This window comes from Eptesicus fuscus, chromosome 11 (genome assembly GCF_027574615.1).
Source record: "Eptesicus fuscus isolate TK198812 chromosome 11, DD_ASM_mEF_20220401, whole genome shotgun sequence".
In the NCBI taxonomy this organism is placed as follows: domain Eukaryota; kingdom Metazoa; phylum Chordata; class Mammalia; order Chiroptera; family Vespertilionidae; genus Eptesicus; species Eptesicus fuscus.
This window is the reverse complement of record NC_072483.1, coordinates 91,684,085-91,699,775: the sequence shown is the minus strand read 5'-3', so window position 1 is coordinate 91,699,775 and position 15,691 is coordinate 91,684,085. Positions and strand designations below refer to the sequence as shown.

The window sequence follows — 15,691 nt, the reverse complement described above, 5'->3', positions numbered from 1 at the left end:
TGCCCAGCGCCGGAAGCCACCGCGGCGCCGGAAGTGACGTCATCGGCCCGGCGCCCGCGGCCGGGTGGCGCCGCCGCCCCGAGGAGACGCGCGCGGAGGGTCCGTCTGTGCCCGGGCGCTGGGGACGGGGCTGCCCTGCCGGGCGCTGGGCGGTGGGGCTGTCCTGCCCGGGCGCGGGGGGACGGGGCTGCCCTGCCCGGGCGCTGGGCGGTGGGGCTGTCCTGCCCGGGCGCGGGGGGCGGGGGGGGACGGGGCTGCCCTGCCGGCCCCGGGGTCTGGCTGCCCGCCGGCGCCCAGGCTGTGAAGGGGATGTTTTGTGGTTGGGCCGGAGCTCGCCGCCCTGTGGGAGCAGCATTGGGTAGATGGTCCGTCACTCCATGTCCGAGGGGCTGTCACCAAACCTCAGGTGCGGCCTGAGACACCCCATCTTCTGAGGGACGCGGGGACTCGGGGCTCCCAGAGGACGGCAGCGTTTCCGCTCGGACAGCCTAAGCCGCTGCTCCCACTTCTCCACCCGAAAAGGTGGGCTGGTTCGTTTGGTGGTAAAAATAAAAGGGGGGTTTGTCTTAAAAACTCGCTTACCCTGAAAATGCAGCGCCCTGCTCTAGAATGCATCGTGCACGGGGCTTCAGCACAGCAGGCCTCACGGTCTGCGCCCCCACTCTGTTGTTTTTGCTTCTATTGAGATGTGAGCTCGCTGCCATCTGTCTGAGGTCTGTCCCGAGCGGCTGTCCCCCTGCAAGGCCAGGCGGGCAGAGCCGGCCCCTGGCGGCGGGAAGCTCTGGTCAGTGAGATGGATGCACCACAGGCGGAAGTCTTCGTCTCGTGACAGATACAGATAGGTAAATTGGTAGTTACCAGAATGTTACGGAAAGTTTTTTTAGGTGAAACTTACGTTTTCAGCTATTTTTATTGCTGTGTGGCAGTAGTCATCACGAACAGAGAAGTGGCAGTTAGCATGTGCCAGGCCCTGTTGCAGATGAATGTACTGAGCCCTCCAACAGCCCCCGAGGGAGAGGCCGTCTGCATTTACACGAAGCGCTGGTTCACAGGGTTTGGGTCCCGCAGCGACCAGGTGCAGAGTCGGAAGTCGGGCTCTGGAGTCTGTTTTCTTAACCACCAGGTAACTCATGTTTTCTCTGCGCTGCACTGTGGACCCAAAAGAGACAAAAAATAAAAAATTACGACCTAAAGACAGAAAGATGTCAACCTGACTGGCCTTGGGAGGTCAGAGGTTCTCTGTTCTGCGCTGAAATCTCGCCTGAACAGCGGGCGGTTTTCCTGGCGGTGTGGATTCGGTTCAGCAGGTGTGCCCAGGCGCGCCTGTGCTGGCACTGGTGGTGTTGGTGTCATCGGTAGACTCCTCGTCTAGGCACTCTTGGCCGACGTGGTCTGAATGTTGCCTTATGTACGACAGCAGAACTCTAGGACACGTTAGAAAGGAATTTTATTCTTCCTTTGAGTGCATGTTAGAAACTTACACCCACTGCACATACTGTCTTTGGCAAGTAAAGGCACACTTCCTCCATGTCCTTGATTGCACGAGGGGAGGTCACTGGAGCAAAGGCGTGGGCACTCTCTGGACGGGCATCTCGGCTTCCATCCGATCACATCATATGGTTTGAGTCACGGGCATTCTCAACGAACGATGGCCTAACCACTGAACCTTCAGCTTGAATGGAGAATTCCAAATAAATCTAGATATGCTCATTTGTCTCTGCTGTTGTCTAACTTCCCATTTGTATACTTTAGAGGAAAATCATATGCAGGAGAATCTTTACAATGCTCATTCCCTAATTATGTCGTACTAAATGGATTTTATCACATATTTTGGGGGTTCTTCCCTTTGGGCCAGAACTTTACTAGTTGCTAAGAGATAAACTATCCATTCCCTGTCTTCAAAGAACCAAGTCTATAACAGGCAGTTGCACTACAGCCTTATGGGAAGTGCATTGAGAAAGTGCACTAAGGTGGTGTCGCGTCCACACATGTATCCGTAACCTAGCAGGCCTTGGTGTGATGGCTGGGTTTGACATCCCATTCTCATGTATCTTGAGATTGGTTTATGACTATGGGGTGCTGGATCAGACATTCAATTTGCTAATAAACTGTAAAAACCATACTACTACTAGAGGCCCGGTGCACGAAACTCATGCACTCTGGCGGGGGGGGGGGGGTGTGATCCTTCAGCCGGCCTGCGCCCTCCTGCAGTCCAGGAGCTCCGCAATTGATTGCCCCCCAGAGGGAGGCCCCACCCACCACCGCTGGCCAGGTGGTCTGGGCCTCCCTCTGTGGGGTGATGGCAGGGCCCCCCCCAATCAGTCGCATCGCACCCGCCTTGGTGGCAGCAGTCAATGCTGGGTCGCCGAGGTGCCCACGACCCAGGAGGGACTGAGAGGTGAGCAGTTCAGCCCGCTTGCCAGTCCCTGCCCACCCAAGCCTGCTGCACGCGTAGCCTGGCGTTTGGTCGTTTTGGACATTATGGACCCTGGCTCTTTATATATTAGGACATTAATTTGTGAGGAATGCAACGAGGAGCTAGGCTAGTTGAACTGGCTGGTGTTCACCTTTCCGTGTTGATCAAATCCCAATGAAAGCCAGATTCAAACTATAACCAGAGGACTGTTTAGTAAAATGGAATGAAAGCAACAGAAATGGGTTTGGCGCTTCCCAATGGCTCATTTTGAATTTGACACACCCCTTCCCATTTGAGTCACATACTTCTCTTACTGTCTTCATAGCTTGGGTTGTGCTAAAAATAGCCATTTGCCTCTGTCTTTTCCTTTGCTAAGAAATATCTTTTGATATGAAACATTCATTCATTCATGGTAATACTGTCATCAGGTCTCATCTTTGGAAGATATTTTGCTCTTTGTTTGCTGAGTCATTATGCTTATTTCATAAATTTACCCTAAGATGATTTTAACCAGTTTTGTGTGTGCAGTTCAACGCTATTAAGTACATTCGTACTGTTGTGCAGCCATCACTACCATCCATCTCCATAACTTTTACATCTTCCCTAACTCTGTATCCATTGAACACTAATTCCCTATTACTGTGTGACCCTTTTCTCCCCACTCCTCTGGCCACCACCATCTTTGTTTTTATGACTTTGACCATGAAAGGAAAACCATCATTTAACAGCAGTACATGCTGAAGACTTGAGGTTTTAGTGACTGCCTTCACTTGGTTAATTTTTTGCCCCATGGCATTTATTACTACATGAAATGATATGTATCTATTCATTTATTATCTCTTCTCCAGCTAGACTATAAGCACATAAGGGAAAGAACTTGGTTTGTCTTGTTTACAAACTGTATCCACAATACCTGAAATAATACCTACAACAAATATCTATTGAATAAATATTTTTAAAACATGAAGGGGGAAAGTGGGAAAAATAGCAGAAGGCCTGGATTAGAGCCAGATTTCTATCTCTGAAGTATATGCAAAAATAGTAAGCCCTTTGAGATAAACTTTAAAAATTAAGAAAAACAAAGTACTATTTTAAACTTTTTTTTTTTTTTTTTTACAAATTCAGTTGCTTAAAATAAACCTTGAAAAGTAACAGTATAACACCGATGAATGAATTTGGAGATTTTGCAATAATCCTACACCAAAGAAAATTTTTATTGAAGTATTTGAAAATATGCAGGGAAAAAAATACACAGGAAAAGACAAACATACAAAGGCATTATCATACAACTGATTTCTAAAGTCAATACTTTTGAAATATAAAACAATTATATTATCCCCCAAGTCAGTTTATTGAAACAAACTGATTTTAAGTTGGTCTATAACTTTTCATTCAATTTTGTTTACAAATGTTCCTAGGGTTTTCAGTTTCATCCCATATCAGAACTTTGTTTTTTGGGAATATTTACTTCTCAAAGTTGTATATAGTTACTTCTTGCAATTAATGTCAGCAACTATCGGAAGCTTCTCTAAGTCACAAGAATTCAATATGGCTGCTGCTTTGGAAATAGTTACCCTATTGGGTTATCTACATGAAGACTCATGTACTGAAAGTCCAAGTATTTCCTTTTCTAAAGAATGGCAGACTTAAATAATGAGATTGCTCAATCACATAAGCAGAGACTTTTAAGTTAGAATACACTTTAACTGGGAAATAAATTATTTTCGTAATTGGTTTAGCAGCCTTGGGTCTGCAAAGGCAGCAAACCCCATTTTGTCTCACAACTGGAAGGCTGACTCAGGCTGTCTGTAAGATGCCCAACTACCTTCTATGGCCAGTCAGTCGTGAACGTGGACCTTCCTGAACTCAGTAAGTTACTCAATGTGACAACGATCTCATCATCAACACACACTGTTGAGCCAGCAAAATGAGAAAAAAAAAAAAGTCCACTCACAAGGTAGGAACTGGCTTATGTAAAACAAGAGGGCATATGCCCTCTAACACAGCACAAGAGGAACATATATGGCAAAAAACAACCTACATCAGGCTTGGGAAGAGATGGTTTTGGTTTACGTGTAAGTTGGCTTAAACTGACCGTGGCGGAATGATTGGAAGTTTCTTCTAACATAATGCCCATTTGTTATAAACTAAGCTGGTCTTAGTTTCTTAAAATCTTATTTCCTTGGATTTATCTACTACACCCTCATTTTATAGCCATTTAATTTATAAGCTGGGCCTGCCCAGCCTACCTCTAAAGCCTCTCTTGAGAAAGGTACGAGATGCTTTGAACACAGGCATCCTCCAGTAAGAATCTGCACTTCCAAACAGCACGTGAAGAACCAGCGCTAGGCTCTCCGTGTAAATGCCTCTCACTTCACACTATCATGGAAGCAGTGAGTTTACCAACCACTCCTTCCTTACAGGCAACTCAGTAGCTGTAAAAGCTTTTCTTCCGTTTCAAAGCTTTTCAATACTTGTTAATTCCAAAAATCCGAACACCATGTAGCTGTGGCACTTTGGGAATTAGCACACTCAGGAGAGAAGCTGTGTTCAGCATGAAGTGAGTTGGATCATACTTCGTATAGAAACTTGCCAGAAAATATCTGTAGAAATAAAAGTTAAGAATATATTTAACGTTTAAAAATAAAGTTACTTTTAATGAAGGCATATATGCACATTTTCACTTCTGCAATTCTCTTAAATGCATTTAATAAAATATGTTCGCTACTTAGCATCCTTTATGGCAGGCTTTCAAACTAGGGTTCATGTGCGCCCTGAAATTTCAGGTGTAGTTTAGTATCTATGTGTTTCTGAAGATTCAGATCCAAAGATACATCAGATCCTCTAGGGTTTTGTGATCCAACAAAAGGTTAAGAACCACAGCTGTGAGTGGAGAAAAATGGGGTTAGTGCATCAGTACAATTAGTGTCTTTGAACAAAAGCAAATACTTGGTTGCCCTTTTAATGGTCTCATTTCCATAGTGTGGACAAACAAGTCTACAACCAGTTTAGCTGGAAACTTGAAAGACACTGTTGTAAAATTCCAGCTGTTTTGCTATAACTGAACACACATACATATTCAAAGACACCCAACATCCGAGAATTTGTTTTAACAAGCCTAACCCAACTGTAAGGCCATAAATCGAGTCAGAAATCTAGTTTTACTCAAGCAGCACATCAGAGCACAGACATTATCTGGCCCCTAACAACAGTATCCTAATATAGACAAGATTTGGAGAATAAAATATCATAACTAAAGAAATTAGTTTGCATATGGGTGTTTTGTATTTTTAGAGCACACAGGAAAGTATTCTTTTTTTTTTAAGTATTTTTTTTAATATATTTTGATTTTTTTTACAGAGAGAAAGGGAGAGGGATAGAGAGTTAGAAACATCGATGAGAGAGAAACATCCATCAGCTGCCTCCTGCACACCCCCCACCGGGGATGTGCCCGCAACCAAGGTACATGCCCTTGACTGGAATCGAACCTGGGACCCTTCAGTCCGTAGGCCGATGCTCTATCCACTGAGCCAAACCAGTTAGGGCAGGAAAGTATTCTTATAGCTTTTCTCCTAAGTATTGTCATTAGTTTCTCATAAGGGAGATAACTGTTTAAATATAGTTAAAAAACAAAAGCTATTTTCAAATGACTAAAAATAGAGCTGTGCACATCATTTTCAGACCTAATTAAGAAATTCTATAGTTTTAAACTTACTTCACAAACTATATAGTCAGAAAATTCTTGAGAATAATCCATATTCCTTAATCTTTACTTTTAAATCCTTTCTTCCTGTTTTCATGTACTTTAACACTGCTGTTTTCCTCCATTCAACGAACAAATTAGGATACCATTTGCATTTAGTAAGCTTATTTGATTTCCCATCATCATTATTTGTTTATAATCTGCTATGTGGGAAATAATAAATCTTATCAGAATGCTTTCAACTTATCATACCATAGCATATGTCCCCTTTATGTCTTTTAATGAAACGGTCGCCAACCGGTGGTCTGCGGACCACTAGTGGTCCGTGAGGTCCAAAAGGTTGGCGACTGCTGTGTTAATGAACAAAAACTGTGTGTGTAGACTATATAAGTTACTTTAGTATACAAAAAACTAGACAATCTCCCAAGGAGATGCAAAACCAAGTGGGAATCAGTGTGATAGTGTTTATTTGCCAAAGAATATTCTGGATAGAGACCTGTATTAGAAGCTAGATGTTTAGGATTTCATCTGGGCTTTTGACTCCAACTACCTCCATGATCTGGAGCAAGGTAATGTACCTGAGACTGTTTCCTTAAAAATCTGGGCTAACAATTCATATCTCACCACCTGACAAATAATGATCAAATAAGAAAATGTCTTATTGTCACCAAATAGTATCAATGCTCATAGATGGTTTTAATGCTGCTTTTTCAGTTATGTAAGGAATTTAACCAGATGCCAGATACAAGGTTAAATGCTTTACAGATGCTATATCATTTACTTCTTATAGTAGATGCCACAGAATTTTATTTATGAGCAAACTACACTGGCCAAGTGATCCAGGATTCAACCCAGGTCTAACCTCTCTATTCTCTAAACCAGTGATTTTCAACTGGTGTGCTACAAGAATGTTTAAAACATGCTTCAGTCAGGGGCAATGATCTCTTTTCCCTTAGATTCTCAAATAAAAAAATGTCAACAGCCAACAATAACCACCTGGTGTGAATGAATCGAAAGTATCCTTTTTTTGGTCAGGTCGGCAAAAAAATATATACATTTTGGCGTGCCACAGAATTTTAGTAATTAGTTTATGTGTTCCATGAGATGAAAAAGGTTGAAAATCACTGCTTAAAATCATGCTGTCTTTCCCAAGGAGTTTGAACAGCCTAATGGGGCAGGTGGTCAATGAAGTATGTCTGAAATTGTCCAAACCTTTGTTTAGAGAGAGCAATCTGATAGTGGACTATAAAGAAGACTGTGTGTTTAGTTTTCTGATAAGCAACTTATGAACATGAACTGGAATACATTTGACCTGTATATCCTAGAATGTCGAGGCATACTGATGGGCGTGTAATGTTGTCTCCATATGCTACTGACTGAAGTGAAAACTGCTTTATTACAGCTTGTTAAAGATTTTGCCTGTATTTTATATTCTGCCTGAGGTAGCTATTTGTTGACAGAAGTTTTTAACAAAATACTATTTCTAGTTCAAATTCAATCTAATAAAACCATAGCTGCCTCTCATCGAATCCCCCTCCTACCTAAAACTTTCCACCACTTACAGAATTATTGGAGAAATTGTGAAAAACTTCCGTGAAGACGTGAACTGTACTCCATAGTCCAGTTGTTCCCAGTGAGTTAGGAGCCTTGCCTTCCCCTGGTCCGGAGTTTCGAAAGGTGTTCCTTTCACGGCATGCAGAAACACATACATCCCCTGGAAAGCAACACGGGAGTGTATCATCAGCATCACGTACAAAATTGGTATTTGTCAGTAAGCATTACGATAGTTCCAGACTATTTGTGACAAAGTATAAGATTTAACTTACAGCTCAGGTTTTAACCTTTCACATTATTGTTTCCTCAGAGTACAATAAAACTTCCAGAGGTAGATAAATATTATTGGGTGAAAACCAGTGAGAAGTCAACCAAAAGTAACCGGCTTTCATCTTTTTATTAAATTGAAAATAAACAAAAAGTAATATCAGGGTAACTTTATATAATTAATTTAGGTTTTTTTCTAAGACCGTTCCTATTAGGAAATAGGGTTAGCTTTTCCCCAATGTGTAGGAAAGGTTTATTGTGGCATATTAGTAAATGTGGTAATATTCTAAAATAAAAAATACAAAGTAAATAGTAATAAGCAAAACCTCTGTATCAGGAAAAACATAAAATGTACCATATTAATCTTTTTCTAAGTGTACCGTTGAGAGCTATGAAGTACATTCACATTGATAAGCAACATCTTCTCCATCCATCTCCAGAACTCTCTGCATCTTGCAAAATTAAAACGATCCCCATTACACAATAACTCCCCACCCCCACCCACTCCTCCCCCATCCCTGACTATTAAGCTTTCCAGTGCTCAGTATGAGGTGAAGTTCTCACCAGGTTATGTATAACATTTGTTAAGGTCCACGCCACAGGAACACTGAAGAAGGGAATGCTGAGTAAGACGATATGAAGCAAGCCGACTCCCAGTGCGTATGTCAGCCATATCCCGCGGCTGTTCATGACCCGGGTGTTGGGATTCACCTCGCTGTGGGCAACGCCAACGTTCATGTTTGCCCTGTAGGAAAGCAATGAAATGGATCAACACCGACATAACTGGAACCTAAATAACCCTAATTCTGACCTGATAAAATAAGCTGTGAACCAGGATTATTTTTTTCTAGTTGTTCTGAAATAGAACAAACACACCCTCTCAAATATGCTACTTGCAGATGCTGACAAAGGCAGTAAAGAAGTCTTTCCATCTGACTTTATGGTAAGACAAACAAGACTTGCTTTTATAGTTCTTGTGGAAAAAAGAAACAGTTAAAACCCATTTCCTACAACGTGTCTTCTAGCATGTTGGTTTTACTAAATGAAATAATGGACAGGAAAACTCAACCTGAGAGAGAGAACCTACATGTTCTTATGTCATGAGAGCAAAGTGAAAACGCAGGAGCTAAATTTATCAACAGAATCAGTGAATACAAAGAAAGCAAAGCTGACCCAGACTCCTATCTGACGTCATGTCTAGCAGACTCCTGTCTGACGTCATGTCGTAGCAGACTCCTATCTGACGTCATGCTGTACCCGTAAAGGGCGTCAGAGTTCAAATCATCACTCCCGAGGAGGGAGCCTGGGAGGAACAGGGCCGGGGGGAAAGGCGCACGGTCCAGGGACAAGGCTGCTTCCCTCCGTCGTGACACACTTAGGTCCAGGCAGCAGCCTTCCTTCTGAATGGCGTGACTCCGCGCCAACGCAGCTTCCTTCCTTCCTTCCTTCCTTCCTGTAGGCTTTTCCTTTCCCTCTGGCGTTCCAGACGAACACGGAGGAGGAGCTGATCCTAGTTCCCAGGTGTGTTAGCCACGGCGTTTGCTTGGGTTAAACAAACAGAGCTGTCCGGAAGGATGCCTATGGCCCAGGGCCGGGGTGAGAACCGGCCAGCTCGGACTTACACACACAAACGCTTCCTATCACAGAGGTGGCGGCGAGAGAGGGCTTTCTCACGGCCCCGCCCACCGTGTTCCGGAGCCCCGGTCCCCTCCCTCCGAGAACAAACGGAAACCCCATGAAGAGCCCAAGCCTCCAGCTGACACGTGCAATGTTGTTTCCAAACACCGCCAGGTCTCGCGCAGCGTCTTCACCGGGGAAGTTACACTCGGAACGGACCGCCCCGCGCGGTGCCTCCCCACTGCCCGCAGGGGGTGCTCGGAGGACGCACAGAGCGCCGTCCGCCCGGAGGCCCCGGGGGTGTGGTGCGGCCCGGCCCCGGCTCCGAGCCTTTCCGGGGAGCCTGCGGGGACGGCGGGACGCGGGCTCCACCCGCAGAAAGCCTCTCCGCGCGGCCCCGAGGGCGCCGTGGTGCGGCGGGGAGGGCCCCGTGCCCGTCCCCCAGCCCCCCGCAGCCCCCCGAGAAGACCGGCTCCGCGATCGCCATCGCCGCCGCCGCCGCACCGCCCCCTCCGCCCCTTTCCTCTCGGAGCCGCACGTCCGTCACGGCCGAGGCCCGACGACACATCGCGGGTGCGAGCCTCACTCAGAGGCCGCTCGGGCCGCACCGCCAGCCACAAAGGGCGCGCGGCCGGCGCCCACCTGCTCCCGGAGGCCCACCTGGGCTGCCTCCCCGCCGCCCGCAGCAGCACGCCCCGCGGCCGCCGTCCGCTCGCACTCACCCTCCGCCACACGCCCAGCAGCCGGCGCCGAGAAGGACCGGCTCCGCGGCGTCGCGTGTCCGCGCAGCCACACGCCAGCGGCCCGCCCCCGAGCAGCGCAGCCCCGCTCAGCTCGCGGAAGCTCTCGGCGCCGGACGCGCTGCCCGCGGATTGGCTGCGGGCGGTGCCAATCCCACGCTCCCCGGGGCGGGGGGCGGGACTAGGGCCACGCGCCTGCGCCCGCCCCCGCCCCCCTCCCTGCGCGCGCGCGCCGAGGGCGAATCCGGCGTCCTGGAGGCCGGGCGTGCGCCGCGGGCGGGACGTCGGCTGGCGGCTGGTCATCGCCCACGTCGCGCGAGCGAGAAGGTAGTGTCGTGTGGCCCACGGGCATTCTCTCGTGTGTTCTTGTGGGCTCGGGCCCCTCCCCTCAGCTCGCCCTGGTCCGAGCGCGAGCGCCCCTCCCCCAGGCGCGGCGGGAAGCGGACGGAGCCGGGCCGCGGGCGCGCGCACGTGGGCCGCGCAGGTCCCGGGCCGGGCCGGGCTCCGTGGTTAAGTGGCAGCCTTGGTCCGCCCTGGCTGAGGCGTGTGTGGGCCTTCGTGGCAGCCGGTTCCCCGGTTCCCCGGTTCCCCGGGCCTTCGGGCGTCGTGGGCCGGGCCCCGGCGGCGCGGTGTGAGCTGCGTGCGGCGAGCGGGGCGGGCGAACTCCTCTCGGTCCGGCCTTCCCGCGCGCCGGGCAGGCCCCGTGTCCCCAGTCCACGCCGGGAGGGGGCGCCAACATTGGCGTTCTCTGAGGACCGGGAGGGAGGCTCAAGGGGCTTGGAGCCGAGATTTGGAACCGAATTACTTTACCTGGCAGCGCGAGGTCGCTGTCAACACGTGGAAAGTGGTGTTTGAGGACGTTGTCTGTCTGTCTGTCTCTCTCTCTCTCTCTCTATATATATATAAATATATGTATATATATAAATATATATATGTATATATATATATGTATATATCTACACACACACCTTGCATTTCTTGCATTTCTGCTGGCTCTATGAAACAGTTGTGTTAGACTTCCTATGTTCGTTAAAAATAAACCATTTCGCTGTGTTGGTCTCTGACTTCCGCTTCGTGTCCGGCCAGCGCTGCCCTCCCTGACGGTCCGGGTGTGCGTCCCCCTCCGCACCCCTGCACACCCGCAGGCTGGGTCCTGGCGGCCCCCGGGGTTCCCGGCCGTGACGTGCACGCCCGGGACCCACCCCTCCAGGTTTCCCAAGGCGCCGCTGGCGTGTGGGGTCAGGCTCGCCGTGTCCCAGAGCTAAGGCGAAGGGATGTGAGATGAACACATCTCTGTCCTCGGAGAACCCCGAGCCAGAAGGAGCGGACGGAGAAGCGGTGGTTCGAGGGAGCTGGGGCGAGTTGGGGATGGAGAGGGAGGAAGCTTCGGGGGTCGGGTGGGGGCGGAGCTGGCGCGAGCGCCCCCGGCGGCGGTGCCCTGAACTACAGCTGGAAGCGGGTGAGACCTTGGGAGCCGAGGAGGTGACCCCGACCTGAGAGAGGGGAGCAGGGCTGTGCTGTGCGCCTGGACAAGGGTGGGCTGAGATTGGACAGAGGTCCCGCTGTCCGGGAGCTGGCACTTGGCCTGGCTAGTCGTTGGAGAGCTTTATAAAACTTCAAGGAGGGAAGCAACATGACGACATGTAAATCACAGGCAGAACCCTATAGGACCTATAGTGTAGGTGGTAGAGACTCGAGGCAAAATATCTATTAGGTGGTTATTGCAAAGTACGAGGGAGCAATTTTGAGGGGCTGACCAGAGGCCGTAGCTGTGGCCATGGGTCTAGAAAGGAGAGGACTCCTTTGAGGAATATTTACGTCGTAGGGGAGAGAGGACTTGGTGGCAAGATGTCGAGAGTAAGGAGCATTCCTAGGACGGCTGCAAGGTTTCTCATTTTGTCCTGTGAGAGGAGCATGGCCTTTGGAGTCAGACATGCCCAGGTGTGCAGGTGTGCGCTGTCACTTGCTGTCTGTGTGACCTTAAACACATTATTACGCTTTTAAACCCAGTCTGGTAGAAGAATGGTGATATACACATGGTTGTTGTGAGGATTAAATGGGGCTTTATGTAGATAGAAGGTTAATGAGAGAAAGGTTCTGCGATCCCTTTGGGACCTGTTCAGTGTAGGATGCCTCCAGGTCATCTAAGGGATGGTAATTAGAAGGAATTAGGAAATAAGGCCCTGCCTTGGCGTTCAGGACAGTCTGGTGAGGAGATCCAGGTGAGGTAGGTAAGGGATGATCATGGAGGCCAGTGAAAACAGAGTGTGTCCGGGAATGAGGGGAGGCAGCGGGAACTTGCTGGGAGATGTGAGCTGTGTCTTACGTTGGCTTTGGGGAGCCCCACGATTTGAGTGTTTTAAGCAGAGTAGTGTAAAGGGTAGTTACCTGATATGTCTGGGATCTGATTAGTTCAGATTAATAGTAATTTGCCCTGGCCGGTTTGGCTCAGTGGATAGAGCGTCAGCCTGCAGACTCAAGGGTCCTAGGTTCGATTCCGGTCAGGGGCATGTACCTTGGTTGTGGGCACATCCCCAGTAGGGGGTGTGCAGGAGGCAGCAGATCGATGTTTCTAACTCTCTATCCCTCTCCCATCCTCCCTGTAAAAAATCAGTAAAAAAATATATATATTTTTTAAATATTTTTTAAAAAAGATTAATAATAATTTGCCGGGGCTGACCGGCAGACTCTGAATGATGGATGAATGATGACTGTGGCACACATATCTGTGAAAGAAAGGCTACGGGGCTAGTTGGCATAAGGAGCCAAAAAAGCCCCGATTGCCTGCCTCCTTAGGCATTTACTGTCACAACAGCTTGAACTAAAACTAACCTCTAGACACAATCAGCAGGGAAAGCATCCCTGAGAAAGCACCTGCATCTGTACTGTCTTCAAACCAGGATTCTGGTAAAAACCCCCGGGGGCTCAGATTTGTTTGGAAAAGTCAAGCAGAGTCTGCCGCCTTAGGCAAGGTTCCCCAGAGGCCTCTGGCCTTTCAGAGCATCCTCCTGACAGACTTCCCAACCACGTCCCGTGCTTCCCCACAGTAATTTCAGGTTCAGGAGGTCCGAACTCCAAAAGCACTCAATAATTTAAAAAGAGATTGTAAAGCATCAAAACGTATGGGTGACTAATGATGTGTCCGTGAGATGGCCATGAAGGCACGTACGAGGAACTGACATCTGCATCCCAAGTGACTCAACCCCGGTCATTCGTGGCCGGGCAGATCACAGGACACATGGTGCCTATCCTTCCTCAGTTATTGCCATAACGCGATTTCCAACTAATTCTCTGTGCCTTCATCTTATAAAATGGAGATGATAATGACATCTATTTCAAAGAGTGTTTTTAAGACATAAGTTATTTAATACTGTATGTGCTTACAATAGATGTAGCATAGAATGAGTCTCCGTAAATGTGAGCTGCTATTATTATTGATGTTGCTATTAGTTCTGTTAGGAATGCTTAAGTTTTTATTCTTACAACTTTCATTTTTATCTTCTAGGTACTCTACTAAAAGCTAGAATGAAACAGTTACCTACAGCAACGGTTCGCCTCCTCTCCAGTTCCCAGATAATCACGTCAGTGGTCAGTGTTGTGAAAGAGCTCATTGAAAACTCCTTGGATGCAGGGGCCACCAGCATAGATGTTAAACTGGTGAGTGTCCCAGAGAAGCCAATACCTGTAAAGCAAAGCAGGGACAGATCTTTTCTCCTTCCAGCTGTTACCTTTTCAATAAATTACTCATAGGACGTTGTGTCCTTTGTCTTGTTTAAGAATAAGTTCTTAAAAACAAATTGTGATTTAAATCAACATTAGTAACATTAAAGGACATTATTTAAAAAAACATAAAAATTTCATATTGAGGACTCCATTACATGAATTTAATTTGTACTTTCTACTAATAATTTATTCTAGGTTATTGATATGAGCTAGTAATTTATAACAGGGGAGGTAGACATGCTATACTTATTTATACTTATTTGCATTTTATTTTTTATCTAATCTAATTTCAAAACTATTTCCTTTGTTGCTTCATGGTTTTCACATTTTTTAATTTAAGTGCTCTATATTAAATAATTCGAGTTAACATGACATGACACTCATGATTTATTATAGTTATTTTGCATGTCTACCTCCCCTGTTATAAATTACTACCTCATAGAGGTAAGGACTATATTTTTTTTGTGTGTGTGTCCCTGTACCTGGCCAGTCCTACTACATAAAAGGTGAGTAAATGGTATATAAATAGTGCATAGATGGTGAATAAAATTTTGTTTGAGTGAATGAATACATTTTTGTAGTTTCCTAATAATCAGATATTTACATTATTTCTAGTATTACAGTATTAGAAGTAATACGGGTACTAATATCTTTGTAGGAAAGAAACCTACCTTTTTCATGTATATAATTATCTATATATATAAAAGCCCAGTAACTGGACTGGTGGAAAGACCAGAATGACCCATGGCTATGACGTGCACTGCGGCAGCCAACCAGTCTGATCCGGTCCCCAATCAGCCCCTAACACCCCGATCAGGGGCAGGGCCGGCTGGCCAACTGCCCGCAGCCCCTCCCCCATGCCAGCCCTGTCCCCAGTCGGCTCCCAACACCCTGATTGGGGGCGGGGCCAGCCGGCCAATTGCCCACAGCCCCTCCCCCATGCCAGCCCAGCCTGATGGGCCCCCATTGGAGCAGACCAGCCAGATCCCACCCATGCACAAATTCGTGCACTGGGCCTCTAGTATCTTATAAGAACTCTGTGTATTAACTACTATTATACCCAGTGCACAAATAATTAAGGTTCTGAGAACTTGCCCAAAGGCATGTAATTTGTAAATAGGGGAGCTGAGATTGGAATTCAGATCTTTCTGACTCTAAAACCCATTCAAGATCTTTCCTATATGCCAGTGACTCTCATAGTGTTTGGGTGCATCATCATAACTTAGGGAGTTTGTTAGAACAGCTACTGGGTCCCAGAATTTCAGATTATTGGTGGGACCCAAAAATTTGCATTTCTAACAGATTTCTAGTTGACACTGAGAATGGCTATTCTATATCATATGGAACCTGTTTTTAAATATAAGCTTTGTAAATATGAAAAAAAATTATTAAACCCAAAGAAAGACAATTTATTTTTCTTAGACATTTTCTATATTCACTTTAGTCTGATTCTATTACAACTGATAGTAATTAAATAGGACTAGATAATTATGTCGAACATATTTCACTTAAGAATCTTAGGCAGACAAACATCTTGTTCTTAAAGTTCTCTGAAAGGAAAATATCTTTGCCATCATTATTCTGAACTCTATATCAGGTAAATTTCTTATCTCCATTTCATTTATCTCTTCTTCTGGAGAATTTTCTTGTCCTTTCATTTGGGGGTTGTTT

General features: G+C 46.7%; 2 protein-coding genes across 10 annotated transcripts in view; one reads left to right on the top strand and one right to left on the bottom strand.

Annotated features, from left to right (window-relative positions):
* Positions 1–3,609: 3,609 nt before the first annotated feature.
* ORMDL1 (ORMDL sphingolipid biosynthesis regulator 1) lies at positions 3,610–10,393 on the bottom strand. 4 transcript variants are annotated; one of them, XM_054722727.1, is made up of 5 exons: positions 10,280–10,393; positions 9,316–9,482; positions 8,505–8,685; positions 7,682–7,833; positions 3,610–5,019 (listed from the first exon to the last, which is right to left on the bottom strand). In XM_054722727.1, the coding sequence occupies exons 3-5, from the start codon at positions 8,676–8,678 to the stop codon at positions 4,884–4,886; spliced, it is 462 nt and encodes a 153-aa protein (XP_054578702.1). In that variant the 5' UTR covers positions 8,679–8,685; positions 9,316–9,482; positions 10,280–10,393; the 3' UTR covers positions 3,610–4,883. The 4 variants fall into 4 exon arrangements, with proteins under 4 accessions (XP_054578702.1, XP_054578700.1, XP_054578701.1 ...); XM_054722725.1 differs by lacking the exon at positions 9,316–9,482 and having other exon boundaries at positions 10,280–10,351; XM_054722726.1 differs by lacking the exons at positions 9,316–9,482; positions 10,280–10,393 and adding an exon at positions 10,218–10,238.
* Positions 10,394–10,519: 126 nt separating this feature from the next.
* PMS1 (PMS1 homolog 1, mismatch repair system component) overlaps positions 10,520–15,691 on the top strand; it is a 64,468-nt gene continuing 59,296 nt past the window's right edge. For all 6 annotated transcript variants that reach the window (XM_054722721.1, XM_054722720.1, XM_054722719.1 and 3 more), the window contains exons 1-2: positions 10,520–10,624; positions 13,803–13,954. In XM_054722721.1, the coding sequence (XP_054578696.1) occupies positions 13,823–13,954 (132 nt within the window). In that variant the 5' untranslated portion in view covers positions 10,520–10,624; positions 13,803–13,822. The remainder of the gene's footprint in view (positions 10,625–13,802; positions 13,955–15,691) is intronic.

Bases quoted from the DNA above. Each gene is read 5' to 3' on its own strand.
- ORMDL1 (XM_054722727.1), bottom strand. From the start codon at position 8,678: ATGAACGTTGGCGTTGCCCACAGCGAGGTGAATCCCAACACCCGGGTC. The intron at 7,834-8,504 runs GTGAGAACTTCA...GTTGCTTTCCAG, and splicing joins CAAATGTTATACATAACCTG to GGGATGTATGTGTTTCTGCA. The intron at 5,020-7,681 runs GTAAGTGGTGGA...TTATTTCTACAG, and splicing joins ACAATTTCTCCAATAATTCT to ATATTTTCTGGCAAGTTTCT.